Source organism: Panthera tigris, chromosome E2 (assembly GCF_018350195.1).
Source record: "Panthera tigris isolate Pti1 chromosome E2, P.tigris_Pti1_mat1.1, whole genome shotgun sequence".
NCBI classification, from domain to species: domain Eukaryota; kingdom Metazoa; phylum Chordata; class Mammalia; order Carnivora; family Felidae; genus Panthera; species Panthera tigris.
In genome coordinates this window covers 44,448,785-44,475,523 of record NC_056674.1, presented here as the reverse complement: position 1 = coordinate 44,475,523, position 26,739 = coordinate 44,448,785, and the positions used below count along the sequence as shown (strand labels likewise).

At 38.6% G+C, this 26,739-nt stretch overlaps 2 protein-coding genes across 5 annotated transcripts in view; both read right to left on the bottom strand.

The window, feature by feature from the left end:
- The window catches only part of LOC102955728 (cytochrome b5 type B), a 109,065-nt gene that overhangs the window by 65,752 nt on the left and 16,574 nt on the right, over positions 1–26,739 (bottom strand). The window contains exons 2-5 of one of the 4 annotated variants that reach the window (XM_007090357.3): positions 23,373–23,501; positions 22,838–22,867; positions 14,058–14,086; positions 9,618–9,803 (exon numbers count right to left, since the gene is read on the bottom strand). In XM_007090357.3, the coding sequence (XP_007090419.1) occupies positions 9,713–9,803; positions 14,058–14,086; positions 22,838–22,867; positions 23,373–23,501 (279 nt within the window). In that variant the 3' untranslated portion in view covers positions 9,618–9,712. Of the gene's footprint in view, positions 1–6,102; positions 9,804–11,340; positions 13,591–14,057; positions 14,087–22,837; positions 22,868–23,372; positions 23,502–26,739 lie in introns of those variants that run through there. The other 3 variants (XM_042970206.1, XR_006212079.1, XM_042970205.1) reach the window with 3 other exon arrangements.
- NIP7 (nucleolar pre-rRNA processing protein NIP7) overlaps positions 23,420–26,739 on the bottom strand; it is a 91,736-nt gene continuing 88,416 nt past the window's right edge. The window contains exon 6 of the mRNA XM_042970209.1: positions 23,420–23,501. The gene's annotated coding sequence lies outside the window, so the exon portion shown is untranslated. The remainder of the gene's footprint in view (positions 23,502–26,739) is intronic.

Below are 26,739 nucleotides of genomic sequence, written 5' to 3'. Positions count from 1 at the left end.
AGTTACTTACACACATACATACATACATACATACATACACACACTTTTAAAGAGGCAACCTAGGGGCACCTGGGTGGCTCAGTAGGTTAAGTGTCCGACTTCGGTTCAGGTCATGATCTTGTGGTTCGTGGGTTCGAGCCCTGCATTGGGCTCTGTGCTGACAGCTTGCAGCCCGGAGCCTGCTTCCAATTCTATGTCTCCCTCTCTCTCTGCCCCTCCCCCAAATAAACACTAAAAAAAATTTTTTAAAGCCATCTAAAAATTAATCAAGTATAAAATTCTGTGAACCAAACTCCCATGTGTAAGAATTACAAATAATTTATGTAGATATTCCACCCTCAAGGAGATGGAACATAACTCCCCATTCCTGAAATGTGGGCTGCCCATAGTGACTTCCTATATGGAATAGTATGTAAGTTCCTTCCAAATAATAACTTTATAGGGGCGCCTGGGTGGCTCAGTCGGTTAAGCGGCCAACTTCGGCTCAGGTCATGATCTCGCGGTCCGTGAGTTCGAGCCCCGTGTCAGGCTCTGTGTTGACAGCTCAGAACCTGGAGCCTGTTTCAGATTCTGTGTCTCCCTCTCTCTGACCCTCCCCTGTTCATGCTCTGTCTCTCCCTGTCTTAAAAATAAAACGTTAAAAAAAAAAAAAAATCAAAGAAGAACTTTATAGTAGAGAAACCTAAAAAACACTACTTCAGCCTGTTGATCAAGGTCAACATCAACAGTCACAAAGTCATATTCATAGTATATACCCTTGATGTGATAAAAATGGCAATTCACCTCTGTGGCCTTCCTCCCACCTCCCACCCCTTCCTACCCCCAACCCTATAACCTCAATCTAAGAAAAATATCAAGTTCCAATAGAGGGCATCTTACGACGTACCTAACCAGTACTCCTCAAAATTGTCAAGGTCATCAAAACTGTCACAGTCAAGAGGAACCAAGGAAAACATGATAATTAAATGTGATGTGCTATTCTAAAATTTAAAAATGACATGTAAAAAGTGAGGAAATATGAATAAAGTATGGACTTTAATCACTATCTGCAGTTTTTCTGTAAATTTAAAACTGTTCTAAAAAATAAAACTTAAAATATTTACTGGAAACCAATAAATACTGGCAGCTGAATCTATTTACAGAGAAAACAGGATGGTTTGCGGGCATGCAGGGGTGAACGGGGTTTTTGGTTGTTAGTGGCGTAGGCAACATTGGGATTCACCTCAAAACTCAACTTGGGAGTCCTAGATAGTTCTTCAACAAATTTGGCTATGGTTGTTCATTCAGACACAGCATGATAAATCATACTCAATGTACTTAGCCCGCCCTAGGGCCCGGCTTAACGCGGGGCACCATGAGGGATGCGGAAGACCCTGCCTTCCTCCCTGCGGAAGACCCTGGTAATGGCACAGATGGTCCATTACCAAAGAACTTAAATGCACGCGCATGCACACACACACACACACACACACACACACACACACACAGTGTGTGATTACAGTGTCTGCCTTGGGGAACTGCTTCCCTTGTGATCCCCCTCCCATTCAACCCTGTGTCCCCATGCCTTTGATGGGACTAGAAGTAGACACTGTGATACTATCTGGCTGACTACATTCTCACTTGTAGGAATTAATTCCCATTAGGCATTTGGACTGGAAACTAACGTAGCCACCCTGATTCCTATTGATCTTTGGATTCCTAGTCCTAGTTCCTCCTGAGGTCCAGCTATGCTTCCAACCTTGAGTTCCATCAGATACTCGTAACTGATTCATAACAAGTAAGTTCCCTTCTACCTATGTCAGCTTAAATCGGTTTCTCTATCTTATTCTCTGGAAAAAAGAATGTGTATCTTTTTTTTAAATGAAGAGTATTTCTTCTTTGTAAAAATATGTAGACTTAGCACAGAATAAAAAGTGAGTTTCTGCCCTAGGGGAACCTGGGTATACGTGGAGAGGCAGAATCCTTACAAAGACATCATTACCAAGGCAGGCATTTAAGGTCAGATAAATCGCAGAGGCCATAGTGGTAAGGCATGCAACTCTTTCATCTCGGCGTTATGAGTTTGGGCCCCACATTGGGTATAGAGCTTACTTAAAAATAAAATCTTAAAAAGAAACCAAAACACATTTGAACTAGCTTAAGACAAAAAGCGAATTTATGGACCCATACACAAAAGGTCCAGAGGTAGAATTTAGCCTTAAACGAAGGTCAACAAAGATGTTCGAAGAGATCTGTGCTAGTTCACATGGATGGGACAGATCATAAACAAGTCAGCTCTATTTCTTCCAAATGTTTTCTAGGACAGATTAAATGGTACATTTTTGTGTTACTTACTTACTTACTTACTTATTTATTTATTTATTTACTTACTTATTTATTTATTTTTAGAGTGTGCATGCATGCATGCATGCGAACGGGAAAGAGAAGCAGAGAAAGAATCCCAAGCAAGTTCCACGCTCAGCATGGCGCCCAACGCAGGGCTGGATCCCACAACCCTGGGATCATGACCTGAGCTGAAATCAAGAATGGAACACTCAACTGACTGAGTCATCCAGGCGCCCCTGTACCACAATACTTTAAAATGAAGAGAAGCATAGTTGAAGTGTTATCTTGTAATTTGTCAGTGAAACATAAGGCAAAGTAGTTCAATGCAGGGCAGGGCAGGGGTTAGGATGAGAGCTAAAGAAAAACAAAACAAAACAAATTTAAAGGATTCAGGGAAGAAAGGGTGTCAAATGGAGTCTTGGAGAGCTGTTTCCTGTGCCGTTCAGGATGTAGCGTCCCCCATTTCTCTATTTGTTCCTGATTATCAGACTTCTTGGGTAGTTAAATCAGTGGGCAGATTCATGAGAAGCTTCATTTTTACTCTGGACACCATCTGCTGTTCTGTAAGGAGATGCCACCTCTCCTTTCTGAAAAACTCAGATGAGGAAACTAGAAAAACAAAACCGCAAAAGCAAGATTCTCTAAGGAAAAGTGAAATTCAAGCACCTGGTTTTTTACTTTTTTTTTTCTTTCCGGGTCCACGTAGTGCTAAAGTTAACGCCAATGTGGGGCGCCTGGATGGCTCAGTTGGAAGAACGTGCGACTCTTGATTTCAGGGTTGTGGGCTCGAGCCCCATGTGGCGTGTAGAAAATACTTAAATAAATAAAACTTTAAAACAAAAAATAAAAATAAAGTTAACCTCAGTGTTTGAGTACAGAGATCAGGGCCAGGAGCAAACGAGGGGCTGGCACTGATGAATAAAAAATGCCATGTCACACTTGTAACAAACAGCATTTGTTATTTGCGCTATGTTGTGCCTCTTTTGATCACACTTCAGCTTGAATTATCTTTTTAGGATGTAACAATCTCAAAAACTGGAAATGACCGTGTCCAAATCTTATGGTACATGGCACGAAGTACAGGATTTCCACTTCTCAGATGTCCACATGATTTGTAGAGATAAGAAGAGGCTAAGTTCAAGCCAACCAATTACCAATCACTTCTCATTTAAAAACTTTAAGTTTACCTATGTGTTTCCAGGTTAAATCTTATCAAGGGTCCTAGACTGAGTGATGGGACAGGTGAAGTCATCATGCAAGAGCTTCTCAACTTTGCCACCTAAAGATTTCATCAATAGTCCTCAACTTTCTTTTATTGATTGCCTTTGATCAAAAGTTGTTTCTGGGGCACCTGGGTGGCTCAGTCAGTTAAGCGTCCAGCTCAGGTCATGATATTGCAGTTCGTCAGTTTGAGCCCTGGGCTCTGTGTTGTCAGCCTGTCAGCACAGAGCCCCCTTGGGATCCTCTGTCCCCTCTCCCTACCTCTCCCCACTTACGTGAACTCTGTCTCAAAAAAATAAATAAAACATTAAAACAAATTTTTTCTAGTAACATAGTAAAAATCTAAATTCTCATTAACTGCTTTCAAGAAGCTGTTTTGCTGGGAATGCAAGCTGGTGAGCCACTCTGGAAAACAGTATGGAGGTTCCTCCAAAAACTAAAAATAGAACTACCCTATGACCCAGCAATTGCACTACTAGGCATTTATCCAAGGGATACAGGTGTGCTGTTTCAAAGTGACACATGCACCCCCAGGTTTATAGCAGCACTATCCACAATAGCCAAAGTATGGAAAGAGCCCAAATGTCCATCGATGGATGAATGGATAAAGAAGATGTGGTGTATATATACAATGGAGTATTACTCGACAATCAAAAAGAATGAAATCCTGCCATTTGCAACTACGTGGGTGGAACTGGAGGGTATTATGCTAAATGAAATTAGTCAGAGAAAGACAAAAATCATATGACTTCACTCATGTGAGGACCTTAAGAGACAAAACAGATGAACATAAGTGAAGGGAAACAAAAATAATATAAAAACAGGGAGGGGGACAAAACAGAAGAGACTCATAAATACGGAGAACTGAGGGTTACTGGAGGGGGTGTGGGAGGGGGGATGGGCTAAATGGGAAAGGGGCACTAAGGAATCTACTCCTGAAATCATTGTTGCACTATATGCTAACTAAATTGGATATAAATTAAAAATAATAAAATAAAAATAAAAATAATTAAAAAAAGAAGCTGTTTTGCAAGGGATATGAGAATCATTTTAAATATATTGTTTCCACCGAAGCAACAGGATTCTTTTCAACAACCAAGATTTTTCAGGGACTCCTAAGACCATGCCCATTTTTTAGTAATCTACTAATTCAGAAAATGATTATTATTGATGGCATTTCATTGAGCACACACAGAAACACCTGTATAGAAAGACTAGCAGCAGATACACCAAGCACATTATTCATTTTGGTACAGCTGAAGCTGAATTTTTATCCGAGAACCTTCAATAAAGAACATGGAAAGTTTAGGGCTGTGTGGCCTCACGCAAGTCAAGTCACTGGTAAAATGTGGACATCCCCATCTACGGTGTAAGGATACTGTAAGGGCAAGGATCCAAAATGCCATCAAAGGTACTGCAAGGCACACAGTATATGGAAGATAAATGATAAATAGTATTACAGCTCTATCCTCATGTTTCATCTGACAGCAACTCTCATCTCTCCTGGATGCTTTATAAAAGAAAGTTTTTTAGGGGCACCTGGCTGGCACAGTTGGTGGAACATGCAACTCTTGGTCTCAAGATTGTGAGTTCAAGCCTCATGTTGGGTGCAGAAACCACTTTAAAAAAAAAAATCTTAAAAAAAAAATTAAGTTTGTTGAGCACTAGAAAATATGTGATTAAGCTGAGTGTTCCTTTAAATACACAGTACAGACACCTATTAAGCTAATTAACGTTAGGTTACCAACAATACCTACAATTACCAACAAACAGTTTAGTAGATTGTGTGGGTATTTCTTACCTTAAATTTACATAATTGGAATCACAATCTTCTACTTCAGGTTTTTAGGAACCAACCAGGATTTGTCAATTACCTGCCAAATACTCAGCATCATGAAGACTGCAGTCATATGAATTACTAGGATTGGAGATTAAACATTAGATTCAAACACTAATAATAAGAATGGGACTATCCTTTCCTGTTACTAATTCACGTGAGAGTGAAATAACCAAGCCCTAATGAACGATGTCTCATTAGTAGTGTTAGAAGGCTATCAGTATGTTTTAAAGGTAATTATAAAAATTGTTTATTTTCCTTGTTTAATTAACACACTTGCTAGAACTTCAATCTCAGTGTTTAATTTTCCCCAACAGTTTAGCTATTTCCAAGAAAAACAATCATTTGAAGACTGGCATTGCAGATAACAAAATATTATTACCTTGTACTGGCTTCTCTTTACCAGATGGTTTCAGTAAAAACAGAACTCCCAACTGGTCTACCTGGTTGCCACTTCATATCCATTAATACAGGACAAGTCTTCATTTTTGCCTCTCGTGATTATCAACTGAGCAACTCACTTCAAAGAAAGAGTAGCAGAAAGAGTCCTGAAGAACCATAGAACTCCCCATCAAGTTACACTAAACACAATTATTTGCATAGATACAGGTGACTTTTATGCTTCTCAGAATCTTTTCTTCCAGAACACCTTAGGATTACAGAGCCAACACTTCTGCTTTAAAAAAAAAAATAATAATAATAACTATAGTCAGGGCAAGAAAAGGAAAACAGTATCTTTATTGTGTGTGGTTCTAACAAACATTCACTGTGTGCACATTCCAGCAGAAAGAGACAAAGATCTTTGTTCAAAATATGCTGAAATAAAATAGGTAAACAAACTCCATTACTGAATACACAAAAAGAATGTTAATATTACTCGTTCACAGTTGAGGGTGAAGTAAAAAGAAAGGAAGCTAAATAATCATATTTTACCCAACTAGCACATGTTGGATATAGGTACAGGAAAAGTACAGCTCCTAAAATTCATGAGTAAGATGCTAGATACTGGGTTGGTAACTCGGGTTACCGGAATCTCCCTCTGAAATCACCCCCACAAATTCCAAACCAGGCCCTTTCAGAGAATAACACCCAAATGTGAAGTAAACTCCCCATTCGTTCTGTGATATCTGGCAACAGAATGAGATGGCTTAAAAACAAACAAACAAACAAACAAACAAAAAAACCACCAATCTCTTGTTGAGACATGTCTGAATCCACTTCTCCCAGGGAAGGAAGTTATGAACGTTAACGTTCTGCATTTCAGTCTCCTAAAATGGAATCTAACCAGATAATCTCTTGAGATGTGAAGCCCGAGACACCGTGTGTAATGATATGCCTGGCCCACAGAGCATTTCTCGTTGTTCCACACCGGGACTAAATGAGCATAAACTCAACGACGCTCTTATCTCACAACTTGGGCATTTACGACAATTGCCCAAAGAACTTTACAGGCTCAAATTATAGGTTCCCGTGGATTTTTGCTTCTGCTTTAGGGGTCGCATAAGAACTAAACACTATCAATTTTGTCACCACCACTTTCTTGTCCTTACAAATGTGGAGTCATTTAGAAACCAAAACCGATTCCTGAGGGACAGGGACTAAGAAATTTTGGAGACCTGGCACCGACATGCCTATTTTGGTGGCACCCATTTTCCCTCCTCTCCTTTCGTGACCTCCAGACATCTTGTGTCTTCCCTGGGAATAAACAACCCAACACCCCAGAGACCAGCTCTAGGGGGCACCCTCAGCTGACAGGGACCGGCTCCACTTGCTCTCCAAAGGGGTTTGCACCACCTACCAATGTTGAAACTGTTTCGAGAATTTGAGTCCTACCTCTGCAAACAAGGCTTTTCTGGTGGGTTTGGCTAACATACTGTATTATCTGATAGTTTAGAAAAACCTCTGCAAACTCACACACTAGCTTTACCTTTCGCCTGACTGTTGATGTAGGCAGCAGAATAACAGTAAATGGACCCAAAAGTGGTTTTTATAATACAAAGTGACATCACATTAGCAGCAGATCAAAAGAAGCCCTGGGTGTTGGATGGATTTCATGGATGGTAGAGACAAGGTCTGAAAACCTTTTCCTCTGGCTCTGAGTAAAAACAAGTCCAGATATAAACAGGAAAAGACAAACAATATGAAATAGAAAAACATACCTTTTGTGTTGGTGTTCACCCTAAAAATATCCAAAAAAAAAAAAACCCACCAATTTTACTTAAGGCTGTCACTCTTTAACATTTCTTATAAGCCAGATGTTTTTCATTTAATTTTACAGACTGCCAACATACTCCTAATTGATCCAACTTATCTGCTGGTTTAGTTTCAGCCTAAATGTTCCCCTTCCAGTTCCTCAATACTCCTTTGTTCTTTATTTCTACCCCAATGTGGCCCATGTAATCATGCAGCTTAATTATTACAGCAATTAGATACCAATTCATATTCAAGGCAACCCTTCCGTATGCCTTCAAATGGCAGGAGCATCAACACTTCTGTTCCATAATAACCAAAGGTTTTTTTCAATAAATTGTCTAAAAGTGGCATCTTATACAAAATTTTCTAAAGATAAAAGTTTGACTATTCCCATATCCCTGATATATAAAAGTCTCTCAAAAATCCCCTGAAATTTCTCCATAATATTATATCCAAGTGTACAAATACAAGGTTAATATTCTTTTGATGAATTCTGAATACACTCAGCTGCAAGACTTGGGTTGAACCTTTTCTTAGTTTGCATGGGCAGACACTGCCTTGCAGGGCACTTTCCTGTCCATGGCAAGCTGTAAGCGGGGAGGAGACAGCAGTATCCAGGGTCCTTCTGGAGCCAAGTTGCTCCCTGCTACATAGGACAATGGCTCAGAAGCAAACTGGTAATCCTTAGAAGATTGGGAGAAAAATCACCACAAACAGTTGTTGGCAGAAAACAGCCAGTGTACTGTGTCATCAGGTGATTCCACGGGGGAAAACAGTTAGGTCAAATAAGCCAGAGAAAATTCCTGAACCAAGAAGAAACACTAACAGAATTCTAAATAATGCCCTACTATTCAATTAAACATTCATCCAAGGGATAAAACGACTAGTTGTTGTTTCTTTCTTTCTTTTTTCCTCAACAGAAAAACAACAAAACCACAAATTGGAGCCATGAAGATAAAATATAGATGAAATGGGAAACATTCTTTTGTCATGATCTCCCCCTTTCGAATGCCACTGCACTATAGAAGTTATGTTACTGGGGCTAACAAACAAAAGATCAAATACTGGATCTTAGAGCAAGTGGAGTCTCTTTTGTAAAACAGGGAAGGAATGAAAAAATTCGCTAATCAATACATTTAAAAGCAGAAATCCCTAGTGAAGTTCTACAGATACAATTATAAGTTTGTATTTTACCAATAAAAGATGGTTGGTTGGGGGGAAAAGAAAAGAAAAGAAAAAAGACGGCTAGAAACTGGTGTCAAACCAAAGCAAAGAATGAAGTGTGGAAAAAAAAAAAATGAAGTCTTTGGTGCTTTTCCTAAACTCCTGTCCTAAAGTAGTGTTTTCAGTATTTTTCAAAAGAAAGAGGACTACAAATTTACCCTATCACCCCAATTCATCTCTCCCCTCCCCTCTTTCTCTCCACTCCCAAGAAATGCAACGGAAGCACAGTTCTGCCCAGCACCACTTGGACTTGGGGGGTGGTGAGAGTTACCTGCTAGACTAGCTTAGGAGGGAGGAGAGGATTTCATGGTTCTTCCTAGTTTTAATAAATATAAACAAGGAACGAGATCATTTGGCAGTTGTGTTTTATGCTATAGGTGCACAACTTTACTTCATTAAATCCCTTATGATAAATAATAGAATTAAGTATATATATACACACACATATATTATGTATATATGTGTGTATATATATATATAAGTATATATATATACTTCAAAGAAAAATGAAAAAGAAAAGCTTCAAAACCAGAGTGTTGCCCTGTTAAGAATGTCTAATGTGCATTCAAAGTATTGGACACCAGGCATTTTTACCAAAGGACAATGTCACAAGGACATCTGGATTGTAATTATAAAACCAAGTCTGGAAATGCAAAGGGGGCTGGTGGAAGCCAGTGGAGAGAAGGGCCACCGGCAGGGACACAGGACAACGAGCAGGTGCTTTGGGAGTAAGGCTCTGGGAAATGAAGGACACTGGCCCCAGGTCTGGGGTGGATGTCTAGCCAACCATCTGGGTTCCAAGGGGGAAGTACACATCCGGCAGGATTCGAGAAGAGGGTATCGCTTGGCCTCCAAACAAGTCTCTATCTCGCACTCCCAATGGATATGCTTTCCAACTTCCACGCTGTCTCCTCAGGAGGATTTGCTTTCCGACGTGTAGTAACGATACAGGAAACCTAAGACAATAGCGCCTATGATGGGCAAAATCCAGTATGACCAGCAACTAGAAGTGGGGGGAAAGCAACGAAGCCGTGAACACTTGATACCAAATATTTGCTATCTTTCAACATCCACATTTTAATATTTTCATGAGCAAAGAATTTCGATTTACTTTGGGAAGTTTAACTACTTTTTTTTTTCTTCCAAGATTTTATGTAAGTTCCAGTTAGTTAACATATAGTATAATACCAGTTTCAGGAGTAGAATTTAGTGATTTATCACTAACATGTAACACCTAGTGCTCATCACAAGTGCCCTCCTTAATCCCCATCACCCATTCAGGCCATCCCCCACCCACCTCCCTCCATCAAGCCATAGTTTGTTCTCTATCATTAGGACTCTCTACGGTTTATGGGGCGCCTGGGTGGCTCAGTCGGTTGAGCATCCAACTTCAGCTCAGGTCATGATCTCATGGTTTGTGGGTTCGAGTCCCATGTCGAGCTCTGTGCTGACAGCTTGGAGCCTGGAGCCTGCTTCAGATTCTGTGTTTCCCTCTCTCTCTGCCCCCGCCCCCACTCACACTCTGTCTCTCTCCCCTTCAAGGATAAATATTTAAAAAAATAAAATAAGGGGCGCCTGGGTGGTGCAGTCAGTTAAGCGTCTGACTTCGGCTCAGGTCGTGATCTCACGGTTCGTGGGTTCGAGCCCCGCGTCAGGCTCTGTGCTGAATGCTCAGACCCTGGAGCCTGCTTCTAATTCTGTGTCTCCCTCTTTCTGTCCCTCTCCCACCCACACTTGTCTCTCTCTATCTCTCAGAAATAAATAAACCTTAAAAAATGTTTAAAAAAATAAAAAATTAAAAATAAAAAAATTAAAAAATAGAATAAAATAAAAAAGAGAGTCTCTACGGTTTGCTTCTCTTTTTTTATCTTATTTTTCCTTCCTTTCCACTATGTTCATGTTTTGTTTCTCAAATTCCACATATAGGTGAAATCATATATTTGTCTTTCTCTGGAGTTTAACTGCTTTTATCACCCAAGTAGCAAAATAAATAAATAAATAAATATTTGCATTGGCATGACAATATTAAACAATTAAAAAAAATTTTTTTTTAACATTTATTTTTAAGAGACAGCAGGGGAGGAGTAGAGAGAGAGAAGGAGATAAATCTGAAGCAGGGTCCAGGCTCTGAGCTGTCAGCACAGAGCCCGACACTAGGCTCGAACCCAAGAACCGCGAGATCACGACCTGGACCGAAGTCAGATGCTTCACCGACTGAGCCACTCAGGTGCCCCAATATTAAACAATTTTTAAAAGATAAAAACCAGAATGTGTGGTATGATACTAAAAATATATGCCTCTATATACGCCTCTATATGTATTTTTATAAAGACACATAGCAGTTATTTCTGGGTTATGAGATTAGGGATGGCTTAAATTTTTCTTGTTTGGGGGTGCCTAAGTAGCTCAGTTGGTTAAGCGTCTGACTCTTGATTTCAGCTCAGGTCTCACAGTTCGTGAGTTCGAGCTCCACAGTGCAAAGCCTGCATGGAGTTCTCCTTCTCTCCCTGTCTGCCTCTCCCCTGCTCATGCTCTCTCTCTTTCTCTCAAAATAAATAAAAACTTCAAAACAATACCTTATTTGTATTTTGTTTTTCACATATTCTACAATTAACATTTTTCAACAGGAAAAAAGCTACCATTTTATACATATAACTATAAATTTAGAAGCAATACCATCTAATACAACTATTGGCAAAGTGATATCTATCTCGTCTGTATTTTCTACATTTAATCCTCATGACAGCCTGAAGAAATAGATACTATTAGACCCGCTGTATACGCAGGAAATACAAGCTTGGCACCCAAAATCACGAAGCGAAGTTAGTGATGGATTCCCGATTCCAATCAATGCACTTATTCTCTAGTTAAGTCTGGACACTAATAAGGATACACACCCACATGGAACTAAAAACTTTAAATGACAGTTGGCTTGAGAAGGCCTGTAAGAGACTTTCCTTATGAATTTCAGGACAGTCATCACTCTCCTTAAAATAATTCTTCTCTAGTACAGCTTACTAGCACTCTTACTTTTAAGGTGGAGTTCTTCCACGATCCAAATGACCTGCATGCCCGTCTTACTAAGACATATGCGGCCTTGGTATTAAAAGGTTTTTAAGCCAATAAAACCAGCTGAGGTTCAATAATAAAACTGCTTCTCCTTGCCTAAACATGCCTAGTGCTTTGTACATTTCAGAATGGCAGAAAGCTGCTCCAGAGAAGTTTAGAATGTTGGCCGAGTAGCTTTGTGTAAAAAAAGGAAAGCAAGCGAGTTGGCATGTACAACAGCAATATGGCACGTGGGGACTCTGCAGTCATGTCCCCACAAAGGTGATCAGTTCAGGTATCTTGGAGAACCACCACAAGACACAAAAAAGTTTTAAAGTAGGCTCCTTGAGAAAACACCGAAGAGACATTCTTCAGCACAAAAGACTGAAAATGGTTGGCCGCCAATCCCCATATAATGTTTTGTAATACTTAACTGTCACTGGGCATAGAAGCAGAGGAAATGGATTTATGCTGAACCCAAAGAGTTCAACAGTAACGTCTTAGCCATAAGACAGAACTCTCTTTTGGAGATTCGCTCAGGTTGCTGCATGTAGTTGTGACTCATTTGTTTTTATTACTTTGTAGTATTCCACTTTATGAATATACCAGAATGGATTCATTCATTTTATTAAGGAATGGTTATTTGGGTTGCTTCCAGTATATTACTCTCTTGAATAATGCCCTTACGAACATTCTACTATGTGTTTCTTGGTATACTTGTGCACACATTTCTCTCGAGTATATCCCTAGATATGGAATTGCTGGGTCAAAAGTTATTCATATTGTCCAATTTACTAGATAATGCCAAATTCTTTTCCAAAGTGACTGTACCCACGTACACTCCCCTAAGAGGGTCTAAGAACCTTGGTGACCCACTTCCTCAACAGCTCCTCTTATTTTCAGAATTCTCAATTTTTGCCAATCTGGTAGCTGTGAAATACATACCTTAAGATTTTAATTTGTATCTCTCTGATAACAAATGAAATTAAACCTTTTTTTGTGTGTGTCTACATTTGTTTCCTCTTCTCTAAGGTGCTTGTTTAAGCCTTTTCTCATATTCTACTACATTATTTTTTAATTGATTTGTAGGAATTCCTTTTGTATTCTGCATAATAATTCTTAACGAGTGTTATGTGTAGCCCAAATCGATTGCAAGTTTATGGCTTGTGTTTTCAAATTCTCTACAGAGTAGCTGGCTGAGCATAAGACCTTAATATTAAAGAAGCTGAATTTACTAATAGTTTCCTTTAAGTTTAAATTTCTTACATTCTTTGTCCATCACCTCAAATAAAAAAGAGGCAATACTTTTATAGGGGGAAAAAAACCACATCTCTCTCTCTCTGAAATGTTTTAAGTGGGAGCTCAGAAAGATGAAACAGATCTATATAATCTCTATAAAGATTTTTTACAAGCCAAGGATTCCAGTCATTTCAAGGGCATTTAAGGGATGACAAAAATATACCTTTCAGAGTTCATACTATTATATTACTAAAATGACCGCAAGGGATATTCATAAGTAATCCTTTGAAAGAAACCAAATTCCTGAATATGCATGCAATACATAATTTTTTTTCTTCTATAAAATGCAATAATAGCACCCACCTTACAGAGCGGTTGTGGGGATTAAATGTGATTAAGTTTCAAGTAGAAGTTGCATAGCTGGGCTGAGCAGCACAGACCGTTGGCTTGATTTACCAGCAGTTACTTGTCCTTGCATATTGGCCTCTCGTTGAATGTGATCCCAATTTATGTCACAACATGATTTAAAAATTACTCAAGGCACAAACTTTTGAGATTACTCTAAATGACTGAAACTGTAAAAGTTAATTTTGCTAATGGTAAGGAACTACTGAATGTGCAGTAATTTTGGCCAAAAAATAGTTGTTAACTGTCCTCTTTTTCTTAATTGAAATATCGTCAACATGTACCTGAAATATAGTAACACGATGTTACATTAGTTTCAGATGCACAACACAGTGACTCAACAAGTTTATACTTCCACTGTGCTCCCCACAGTGGAGCCGCCGTCTGTTTCCGTACAACGTACAAGGTTTCACAATACCTCCGGACTGTATTCGCTGTGCTGTATGTACCTTTCATTCCTTAGTCAAACCGTACTCTTAAGTTATGTTGTACATGTATATTTATGGAAGAACCTCTGGCCAGATATTAAGTTGAGCATAAGGAAGTCCAGGGAATGTATACTAACCTTTTGCACGTGGCATCTTTCGAAGGGTCCTGAAGAAGACGCGTATTAAAAAATTTCAAACAAAAAGAAAGATTAATAAAGTATGTAAATCTTGAATATCTACATACAGAACTTCATCTTTCATGCAATTTGACATTTACAAATCTAATGTGATGGGAGCACCAAGAATTCTATTTCTGGTAACATACTGGTACTCCCTAGTGAAGAACAACTAATGAAAGCATAGAGAAATGGCCTAAACTTTTTTAGATGTAAAAAAAGAAAAAAAGGGAAAAAAAGCTACTGATATAAACTATACTGAAAGGGACTAATTGCAGTCACAATGATATGCCTCATTCAGCTGGGCTTGCCACTGGCAGTAGTTAAGATCACATTTTCTGAACACATATTTTAAAAAAAATACAAACTCTTGTGACAAACAGGTCAACTGTGAAATGCTCTAAAGCATGCCGAGGACTGCTTTGTAGCTTACAGAAATGAACTGGTTTACTCTATGAAATCATAATAATTATGACTATAGACCTTAGGGCTTATTCAACATTGAAATGGGAAGAACAGAATTGGGGGGAGGGGGAATACCGAAATAACCTTAAAAACAAAATTTTGGCAATATAAAGCAAGGAAGTACTGACTGATACATGCTTCAACATGGATGAACCTAGAAAACATTATGCTAAGTGAAAGAAACTGGATACAAAATACAACATATTGGGGCACCTGGGTGGCTCAGTTGGTTAAGCATCTAACTCTTGATCTCAGCTCAGGTCTTGACCTCAGGATTGTGAGTTCAAGCCCCTCACTGGGCTCCACACTCAGCATGGAGCCTACTTAGAAAATAAAATGAATGGGGTGCCCGGGTGGCTCAGTCAGTTAAGTGGTTTGTGGGTTCGAGCCCCGTGTCATGCTCTGCACTGACAGCTCAGAGCCTGGAGCTTGCTTCCAGATTCTGTGTCTCCCTCCGCCTCTGCCCCTCTCCCACTCACACTCTGTCTCTCAAAAATAAATAAACATAAAAAAAATAAATAAGTCAAACAAAAACCACACAACGCATTATATAAATATTACGTAAGAGTATTAATATGAAAGGTTCGGCATAAGCAAACCTAGTGGCGGAAAGTAGATCTGTGGTTTCCTAGGGTGGGGGAAGAGGAGTTAAAGGGAAATGAAAATGACTGATAATGGGTATGGGGTTTCTTTCTGGAGGGATGAACATGTTCCAAAATCATTGTAATTACGGTTGCATAACTCTGTGAATATACTAAAAACCCAACTTGTTCATCTTAAATAGGTGAATTGGATGGCACATTAATTATATCTTATAAATGTGTCATTAAGTTCAATTTAAGTGGGGTGCCTGGGTGGCTCAGTTGGTTAAGCATCCAACTTCGGCTGAGGTCATGATCTCACCGTTCATGAGTTTGAGCGCCGCATTGGGCTCTGTGCTGTCAGCCTGGATTTTGGATTCTGTGTCTCCCTCTCTCTCGGCCCCTCCCCTGTTCATACTCTGTCTGTCTCTGCCTCTCTCTCTCTCTCAAAAAATAAAATAAACATTAAAAACAAAAAGTTCAATTTAAGTAAATACCAAATGAAGTTATTGATTCCATTAATTAGCTGTGTATACAAAAGAACTGCTAACTCACTGCCAGAGGACAAGCCCATTTGCATAGGTTACTGCTGCCCAAAACATCCTCTTTGCCAATATGTAGAAGTATGCTAGGGTATGAACACAGAATATTAACCGTGTTTAACCACAATTTTCAGTAATCTCCAAAAATTTCGAAAAACCCTACATACTGGCCTAGATACTTCAGAGCAGATCGTGAAATGAGTTTTAACTTCATGTATCCAAAACACTGCCAGGCAAATGAATACATACCCCAAACCCAAAAGAAATTAGCCTATAGGCAAGTAAAACTTCTAATAAAAAGTGTCAGATAAATCAAGTTAAAATACTACTACACTTCTTTGAGACCTTGATGATTACTGTTATCTGGGACATTTCTACTAGAATATCATAAAATCAGGTTAAGTAAAATGTGTTACAAGCCAATCTTTGAGAAAATACAACCAATGTCTTATAGATTTGGAAGGTAGCGGTTTCAGTAGTAATGGTAGAGTATGTATTAATTTATAATATTGCCTTTTAAAAGATTCCACTACAGTAGCCATGAAATAACTGAATTCCATCAGGAAAATGTCCATGGTCTTTTATGCTTTATCCACATATATACCAATGATTTGCAGAACAAAAAATGTATGGTTAGTATAAAAAAACTTTGAGACCATTTCAAAAGCTTATAGGAGAGCATTATGGAGAAATGTACGTGTTATGTTTAATCTGTAATCATAGTAAAAGCCATATGGGTCACATAAATGGATTCTCTAGATTTCAAACCTTTAGGATCTTTTAAAACTAAAAGCCTGGAATGTGTGGTAAGTGGAGTGAGTCTCAAACAGTGCGGGAACCAACTGAGAAAACAAAGAGGCAAAGACCAGACAGAAGGAAGACCATAATATGCTCCTAGTGTAACAGTTTCTAATAAGCAACAAAAAAACTTTAAATATATATATATATATATATATATATATATATATATATATTTTTTTTTTTTTTTTTTTTTTTTTTTTTTTTTTTTTTTTTTTTAAACTAAGTACCTCAACTCCTGTTTTAAGATCATTCCACCCCTGGTGGCAAAAAGACCAACTTCTCTACCACTGGAGGAAAGCAAAGAGAAAGAAATGTACCTTCTCTTTGGGATTCTGACAGCCAAGTAAATGTCAAACTACAGTGACTCCGCTTTTAATCAACTACAATGAAAGAACTGTTTAAGGCACTGCTCTTAGAAGCCAAGTACCTCAGCCAAGTTCGGAAAGAAGCCAAATAAGTTATTTTTAATTTAACAAAATTAAAAAGAAAAGGTTCTGTTAACACAAAACCTTCCTTCACCCCCACGCCACCATTCTCTCCATGCTGTTTCCCAATTCCCATTTCTACTCCAAAGCTCGGTGTTAAATCTAATGGATGCTTAAATGAGATTCCCATAGTTTATGATGGACTTTAACTTCTCCCTTTGTGTATTCAGACATATCTGGCTGGTTACGTTCTTGCCCACATTTTAATTTACATGCAAGATTCTTAGGAGGACGGGGACTGCTCAGTCTTTGGCATGGAAAGCTGTAATTGCAATACTCTGATTTTAGTTGTAAGAGAGCAGATCGAATCCAGAGTTCTTCTACCAAAAGCCTTACCAAGTAATTAATATGCATGTTTCTGGAATACACTTCCAAACCACTAAATTATTTTCAGTCTACTCTGATTTTAGTTTAAAATTAACAGAAAAGAACTATTTAAATAAACTGGTTCCTAAATGTCAAGGTTCATTAAGGCTTTAATTCCACAAACAAACAAACAAACAAACTAACTAAACAAGGACTCTGTAGGATAAAAGGGGATATTTCATGGTATCTGAGTAGCCTTTTAATAAAGCTACTCATAACTGAAACTGTCAACTGCCTTCAAGTTCAATGCTAAATCAGTTTCCTCACAAAATGAAAGGCTCAGACCAGATCAATTTTAATTCTAAAGCCATATTTAATTGACTTAACACAATTCTCTAACCCAAGGGTATTTTAGCAAAATCTACAATAGCAGAAAAAAAAAATCTACACTAGCAGCCTTCTAAAGGTTAGAGAGAAGGAAACACTATTCTCCCATGTCTGGAAAGACTGACAGAGCATGGCCCACGTGCAGACTTTTCTTATCTTACACCAGGTATATAAAGATATATTTTTCTAGATACTCTTCCAAGAGACACTGTGCCCTAAGTATGGACTTTTTTTGATATGGTTAAGAGAATGACAAAGAAATGTCGTAATTGGCAAACATATGGGAAAGGATTTATTTGGGGGTCAGTGGGCGTGGTTTCACTATGAAAACTGTTTATGAAACATGAGACAATACATGCTTAAGGAATAGTGTACTCTGTCACCAGGACATAAATATTGGAAACAATGCACCAGAATTAGGATTACGATGCATTAAAATACATGCATACATATATATGTATGTATGTAGATATATATATAGATAGGGCATTTATAAAATGTACCTTCAACCTCAATAGTTCATATTTAGATTTTAAATGGAAGGGAAATCTATTGCAAGGTATATAAGGAGCTTATGTTTTAATTCTTAAACTGGATGCTTGCTATTCCAAGAGGATTCCAAGTTTTAAAATTGGAAAAAGTGGATTTTAAACCACATGACACCTTCGGTAAAGCTAATGAGTATCTGGGTGGTTGAATACAGCTTTTTATTTAGAACACTTTGGTAGCTATGTAGCCAGCAACTTATGAAAAACAATTTTGGAACTTTTGGCCGCAATATGAATTTTACTATTAGTTTCTTAAAACCCAAAAAGTTTGTTGAAATACATGATTTCAACATTTTATAGTCCCTCCTATGGCCATGTGTGGATCTTGAGGACAGCCTTCTCAAAAGCTCCAATGTATTAACAATTACGGTCTTATAAAGTACGTACCATCCCTAGAGGCAGTCCAGTCAAGTAAAAAATATTTCCCCGCATATGGGGGCAAAATTCACAAATGAAAAACACCCTTCAGACAAATTTCTGTAGGACCGTCTCAAGAACCCACTGTGATAACACATATAGGACATTCATAGAGTAATTTCTACTGGGACCAAAGAAATGAAAAACTTGTTACACTAGAGGGCTGATTTGAAAACGATGTTACCTTGTCCTCCTAACACCTTCTCTTGCAAAACTACACATTATTTCTAACTAAAGTGTCATGAGGAGAAGGCATTAATCCTTGAGATACCTCAGCAATGGGAAATTTGCCTTTCAAGAGGGCTTTTGCCATTACATTCTATGCTTTATTTCAAAATATTATGTTACAAAAAACAAATGCTAGATGAAATCAGAACAATGAAACAACCCTACAAAATTATTTGGTAAAGAGTAATCTAAAGGGCATCGGCATAACCATTCCAAACTTTAACAAATTAGGTTGTAGGTATGACAGGAATATTAAACAATTCTTACAAGGAAATTTTTGGTACTATGCAACCAAGTAACTACATTACATAATTACAAACAATGTATTCTTTTTAGATTCTCTTCCGTAAAAGAGAAAGTAAACTGAATGCTATATGCATGTAAGAGAAAAATGTTGTGTAACAAAAGTCAGTAGCATCAGGAGTAAAAAAATAGATTTGCCTTTAAATGCAACTTATAGATTGCTTCTAACATAAAAGTTAACATAAAAGTTAAACTTCTTAAGTTAAAAAATGAAGTTTAAATAACATGTTAAGTCTTTATAGAAACGATATTATTTGTTTAAAAAAATACATCAGATCCTATTACAGCAAATGCCATCTTACTGAAATTTTTGTCCATGGAATATCGATAAAGAAAAATCAACCACAATAAAATTTTTAAGTAAAAAGAAGGTACAGAGCAAGATTTTTTTTTTTAAGGAAGGAATGATTGGTCTGCCTATCAACTGATCAATCAATGGACGGATCCGTCCGTCCATCTGTTTATATTTATGAATGCATAGAGTCTCTTTGGAAGAGTAAACAAGAAAATGGTAGCTGACTACCTCTGGGGAAGGGACCTCGGAGACTGAGAGCTGGAGATGGAAGGGAGTCATTTTATATACATACATACATAACATATACATAAAAAGTATACCTTTTTGCACTATTTCAATTTTTCACTATGTACCATCATGTACTACCCATTCAACAATTTAAATGGAAAATGGTCCAGGTACTGAATCTATTCACTTCAATGATATCTGAAGCAGCTGAACTGTTGCCCAGATAACATCTATGGAATAAATCAGTGAAATGGTACCGACTTCTTTCGTCAGGTTCGCGTTCGTGTGTACTGCATCTCCTGAACTGGTGGCACATCAAACAGCTACCCCACCAGCGAACGCATAATCCAAAGGGAGACGTGACTGACCACAGATGTGCCTAGGTTTCTTGAAGCGCAGGAGACGGGCAGGCCAAATGGCACAGAAAACTCAACGCACTTCTAAGGTGTGTTTCTATAACCCAAAGCATACCAGACAAACGTTAACTCAAGTAGAAATAGAAGACTGACGGCTTGCAGCATGGGGACTAATCCAGGGAGGAAGAGATTCAAAGAGACAGAAAGGTTTTTAAGTCTGGTTTATTATCTGAAGACTGAAACAGGTGAGAAAAATATCTGTCGCCAGATTTGTAGTTTCTAAGCTTTTACATTTTAGTATTGTACTATTTCAGGGCCATGGACCTCGGGCATTATCAATCTAACAAGAAAACAATGGTGAGCATCAATTATTTACCTATGTTAAAGCAAAAGCAGTATGAAAGGCAGTTTGCAAAAAACTGACGAAAGGTTCCAGATTTAGATTGTGTAATAGTACATTCTGGGTGACTTTTTTTTTTTTTTTTTTTTAATTTTGCTGAGGGGGAGGCTGGAGGTAATAGTTTCAGGGAGGGAAGAGATGGGAAACTTTGGGGGGAGAAGAGAAGTGGAAAAATGAAGGAAAGGAAAAGAAAGAGAAAGAAAATGAAACCTTTGTCTCCTAAGGCAGAAGACACCTTTTAATTAGGCTTAAAAAAAAAAAAAATCACTTCTTTGTAGAGGTTCAGAAACGCTTAACCAAAAGAAAGTATTAATGAAATGAATTTTACATCCTTTTCTTCATGGTGAGTACAGAAAAATTAAGAAAAGAGACATCTACATCTTAGACAAAGAAGTGCCTATTTAATTTGTAAGAAATAAATCTGAGGGACCAGGAATGTCTTCCTGGAACTGAAATCAGGTTGGACTATATAGCTCTATAAAAACCTATGTGTGGTCTTGAAATTTTCCCCAAAGGTTTTCCTTGCCCGATCTGCCTGAAGTACAGCAGTGTGACTGAAAACACTCAATAACCTACTCTCTACTTAATGGAGACTGTCCTTTGGGTACAAGAGACATAACGAAAAACAGAGCTTTGAAAATACTGCCTTTAGTCACTCACTGTTTATACGAGGCAGGGGCCAAACTACATTTGGAAACTTCTAAATTATTATAGAATTCAGTGAGCTAAAAGGATTTCTTTTTCTGTATTTCTTACAAAAAAGTCCAAGGCTCAACAGTTTTAATTTAGCTGAGACATCTCTAATTAATTCTTTGGCCTACAAAAGGCAGACAGTGCTTTCTAGAAAAGAGAATTCAAGTTCCCAAACTTTTCAAATGAAAAGATGGGCATATCTTTCAGCAAGAAGTCTGGTGCTTGGCTACCTGGGTTACTTTAAGTGCAAATTCCCAAGTCCCACCTCCAGAGATTATGAATCAGTAGCAGCGGGAGCCCAGAAAATAGACATTTCAGACACATGCCCAGGGATTCGAACACAGATGGCCCACCGGACAGAATTTGAAAAACACCGCTCTCCATTGCTAAGAATGATCCTAATCACATACTGAACTAGCAAGGAAGAAAAACAGCAACAAGAAGCAATTTGTAGAATTTCAGACATTATAATTCCACAATTTTTTCTATTGCTTTAATAAAGGGTGCTCTCATGACTGTTGTGTAAAAGTGGGTGATGGCTCCCAGATACATGGTGCTTCTCTTATACAAATGGGAATATCCCCTGAATTAAATGTTTACTGTAACTGAGACCAATGTTTCCAGACGTGTTCAAGATACTCAGCAAGGCTATGCATAGCTCCATCTTCACCTTCATTACGAGGGGAAGACAAACCAACCACCAGTGCTCACGTAGCATTTAAAAAACCGCTTTCGTCTCCCTTCATAAACAATTCACCAGTTCAGAGTAGCAGAGTATAGCAAGACGGAAGAGTTAATTTCCACAGACACTTTGGATGGCAGAGCAACAGATGGCAGACACTGTCAAGCAGTCTCTCGGGTTGAAAGAATTCCTGTGTCTAGGCCAACTTCAAGTGCCGTATCAAACGTGTTCAGTAATTCCAGGTCAGTAAGGAAAGGGAAGCAAGAAGCTAGCAGAAGGAAAAGGGGAAGAGCGCTGCCTCCAGGATGTTCTAGGTGGCAACTAAACTGCTGTCCCTTTAAGTGGGAGGGCAACAGACGGAAGTCAAGAAATGTGTGACGCAGTCAAGGAAATGAACAGCCCTGCTTGTGGGAAGCAAAATGGCTTCCAGATTTTGTTCCTGGTAGGTCCTGCAGCGCACATTAAGGTTTTCAAATATTTAATCGTTTCTTTTTGCTGTATCACTGAGTAAATGAAACGGATGTAGGCCTATTTGAAACTGCATGACACAAGGATTAAATCTGGGTAATAGGGACAGAAAGGCCCATTCTAGTAATTACTCCAGTCTGTAACTCCTTCAAAGACTTTCACGTGAAAATCAACTTTCCAGTTATTTTCCCAACACAGAATTATTCTCACAGTATTTAATGTAAGAATAATAAATACTTTTCTACAACTGAACCCATAAACTAATTTCCTTCAAAACCGTACAGAGCATGGCTTTAGAATTTCCTTTTTTTTTTTTAAAGCAAGTACAAGCATGAACAAAATGTTTCCTACTGTTTGAGACTCAGCTATTCTTTTTTTCCTGAGATGGCAATGAGTCCAAGCTCCTGAAAAATAGGATTTTTGCTTAGGAAAAAAAGGAACACTTCTCTTGTTAAGATAATTAAAAAAAACAAAACAAAACAAAAAACATTCTACCTGAGTAAATAGAAATATAAACACTTGAAACAGATGAGAGAAACAGATGATTTCTTCTTACCTTGCTACCACTTTCAGGTTTAAGGTCATTCTGTTAAAAAAGGAAAACAAATAATATTTTAAGACGTATCCAAAGGCATATCTCACTATATACTTGTCTCTAACCTTAGAACATGAAGACTACATTCTGGTAGTAGAGAATTCTCTGAGGGACGTCAAGGTCTGTGGAAGGGTATTTGCCCTCACACTCCCAACTATGAACCTACCAGGGTGCCTTGTTCGAATGTTCATAGTTACCACCTTTTGCAAGAAATTGCCAAGAACAATCAAACCATTATTTTAGAAAGAGATGTTATTAATGATACTACAAAAATCAATCAAAAAAACAAAAAATCCAAAACCAGTTCTCTTAACTTTTTAGATACTACATGTGTTGTTTTACATACAAGAAGCTGTATCTTAGCGCAGTAGGCCAAATGATTTGGGAGAATATGTGGCCTGACAGCTGGGCTGAATTTCCATTTTATTAATTCATCCCTCTCCTTGTGTTTTGTGGCTAGTCAGCAGCTTCCTCTCCCAGTTCAGTTAGTTCTTACCGGATGCACATCACCGATATAGTACTGCTTGAGCATTTCTCTGGCATCAGAGGAGTGGCCTACGTCCTCAAAGCTTTCACTTGCATCTGCACCAGCTTGTTCCATTAGGACCTCTTCTCCCCCAGGATGCTACAAGGAAAAGATATTTGCTGAATAGAGTGCCCTCTGAAAAGCAAGCTAATAGAAGTTACTTTCCCCTCTTCCGCTCTTTTCTCTTTTCTTCCCTTAATGGGAGTAATGAGACAAATTGACATTGAATGCCACCTGATAGGATGCAATGGGAAAAACGAAACATGACTTCTGTGATATTTATACCAAAAGTAACTAAAATTGGTAGAATTGTGAGGAAACCTAGGACAGTAGCAAACCGAGAGTCTACAAAAGGAGTGGCCTGTCTTCACCCAAAATAACAAGGTCACAAAAGCTAAGGAAAGACCAAAGAACAGTTCTGGATTGAAGGAGGCTGGCAAGATAGGACAACTAGGAACAACATGTGCTCCTGGCTGGATTCTTTCTGCCAACATTATCAACACGGCTGCAGAAACTCGAATGGACACTCTGGTCAAAGTACGGAATTCTTTATTCTCCCTCTGTCTCCTCTCCCTTGCTCACACACTCGCTCTCTCAAATAAACAATTTTTAAAAATTAAAATTAAAATTTTTTTAAATTTCCAAAATAAATAAATAAATAAATAAATAAATAATAAGTTAAATAAGTGGTACCAAAATAACTGCCTCCGTACCACGGAGGTACTTCCAAGCTATACAACCCTGGACAAGTTACTAAGAAGTTGAGATGTCTTTGTTTCCTTGTTTATAAAATGGAGATAATATGAGTAGGTATCTTAATTATTATTGTATCAAATGAGATCAGGATATGAAACACTTTGTACTCAGAGAAAGGTACAGTTTGTATAATACGCTACCATCTGTGACTCTAAAAACAGATACATACTCGTGTACATACACATAAAATCTCTCTGAAAACAGGGGCACCGGACTGGCTTAGTCTTAAAAAGTGCAACTCTTGATCTCAGGGTGGTGAGCTGGAGCCTGTGGTAGGTGTAGAGACTATTTTAAAACAAAGAAATCTTGGGGTGCCTGGGTGGCTCAGTCAGTTAGGGGTCCGACTTCGGCTCGGGTCATGATCTCGCGGCCCGTGAGTTCGAGCCCCACGTCGGGCTCTGTGCTGACAGCTCGGAGCCTGGAGCCTGGAGCCTGTTTCAGGTTCTGTGTCTCCCTCTCTCTCTGGCCCTCCCCCGTTCATGCTCTGTCTCTCTCTGTCTCAAAAATAAATAAAGGTTAAAAAAAAAAAAGAAATTGAAAAAAAAAATCTCTCTGAAAACAATGAAAAGAAGCTGGGAGCCAGGAGACAAGGTGGAAGGAAGACTTCACTGTACACCTTTTTGAAATTCTTTTACCAAATTAAGTACTATCTGTTGAGAAAATATTTTAAAATTACATTAACACAGTCCCTGCCTTAAACATTCAATAAATATTTACTTACAATGAGCAAATTTAGAATTTACATTTATGACATGTCTAAATTTGTATTTTTTAAATATCAAGTAATGTTTTTAAGTAGTTACTTTTTATAACAACCTTTTAAGCAGGAGTATTATCATCCTTATTTTAAACATGAATTCAACTAAGTATAATCTCCCAAAGTCACTTGCCTATGAGCTCCCTGAGGACAAGGATAACTTCTATTTCTGTCTCGTAAAAGATCTCCATCCAGTGAGTGGGTCCCCCATGCCAGTACATAAGCAAGCTGTTTTAAAGCAAGACTGAGAAAGACACCACTCACCTGTCATTACAACTGAACGCTCTCAGCTGTAGTAAGCCATTAGCTTTGGAATTGTGTCCCAATGTGCCCTATATACCTCAACTATGTTAAGACGGTCTTTCCCTATGACACATCCCAACTATTATGTTGCCTTTCGGAGCAAAAGGATGACAAAATTTCTTAGCAGCTTGAGATATTTCAGAAAGTGGTTGAATTTGTGAATTCCTGCACAGCTTTCTGCACAGCTCTTTCTAGAGTGACAAAGTCTTCACTTTCACCAATCTCTCATCACTTATAAATAAATAAGAAAAAGTGCCACAGTTAAATATGTATATATAATACATATCCATTGTTTCTCCTGTATATTCTTTTTTTTTTATTTTAATTTTTTAAATGTTCGTTTATTTTTTGAGACAATGCAAGAGACAGAGTGCAAGCAGCGGAGGGGCAGACACAGGAAGACACCGAATCTGAAGTGGGCTCCAGGCTCTGAGCTGTCGGCCCAGAGCTGGACGCGGGACTCGAACTCACGAACCGTGAGATCACGACCTGAGCTGAAGTCAGATGCTTAAATGACTGAAGCACTCAGGCGCCCCTCTCCTGTATATTCGATCATTTTAATCACTACACTACAATTTTTACTGAGTACTTATTTGATACAGTAGGCAGTGATAAAGATAAATTCATCCAGTAGATACTGTCTTATAACCTTTCTTTCATGGAGGCAAGGAAGGTTGGAGAGGTAAACAACAACAAACATACAAACAAAAAACAACCCTAGGTTTAGTGCCTCTCACTCCAATATGTGGTCTTAATACACATGGTTTAGAACAAGCAAAAGATTTCAAGGAACCTTTGTTACTGTTTTAGAACTCTATAAACTTCAGATAATATTTAAAATCAAATGGCAGGCCAGCTGGAGGCAGTGCACTAGATCTGGGGTCACAGCACAACCCAGGCAAGTCCTGAACCAAGGTAACGTGCAGGTTCGGGGTCTGGCCTGCAACCCCAACCAGACTGGCTCTCAATAAAGATGGCAGGAGAGACACCCAGCTGGCTCAGCTGGTAGAGTATGAGACTCTTGATCTCTGAGTTCAAGCCCCATGTTGGGTGTGGAGATTACTTAAAAATAGTATCTTATGGTATCTTAAAAACAAACAAACAAACCAACCAACCAAAAGATGGCGGGCACCACGGCTCTGGATGGCTCTGGGTGGTCCTACCCATGTTCATCATCACCCTCCCTGTGGCCATGATCCACCACTATGTGTCCATCCAGCCCCAAAGTGACAAGAAGCTCACCCAGAAGAGTTCGAGCCCTCCACCAGGCTCTGTGCTGACAGCTAGGAGCCTGGGGCCTGCTTCAGATTGTGCATCTCCCTCTCTCTCCGCCCATCCCTCACTAGTACTCTGTCTCATTCTCTCTCAAAAATAAATAAAAACATTAAAAAAATTGTTTTTAAAAATGAGAGGGGCACCTGGGTGACTCAGTCGGTTAAGCATCCAACTTCAGCTCAGATCATGATCTCACAGTTTGTGAGTTCAAGACCCACATCAGGCTCTGTGCTGACAGCTAGGAGC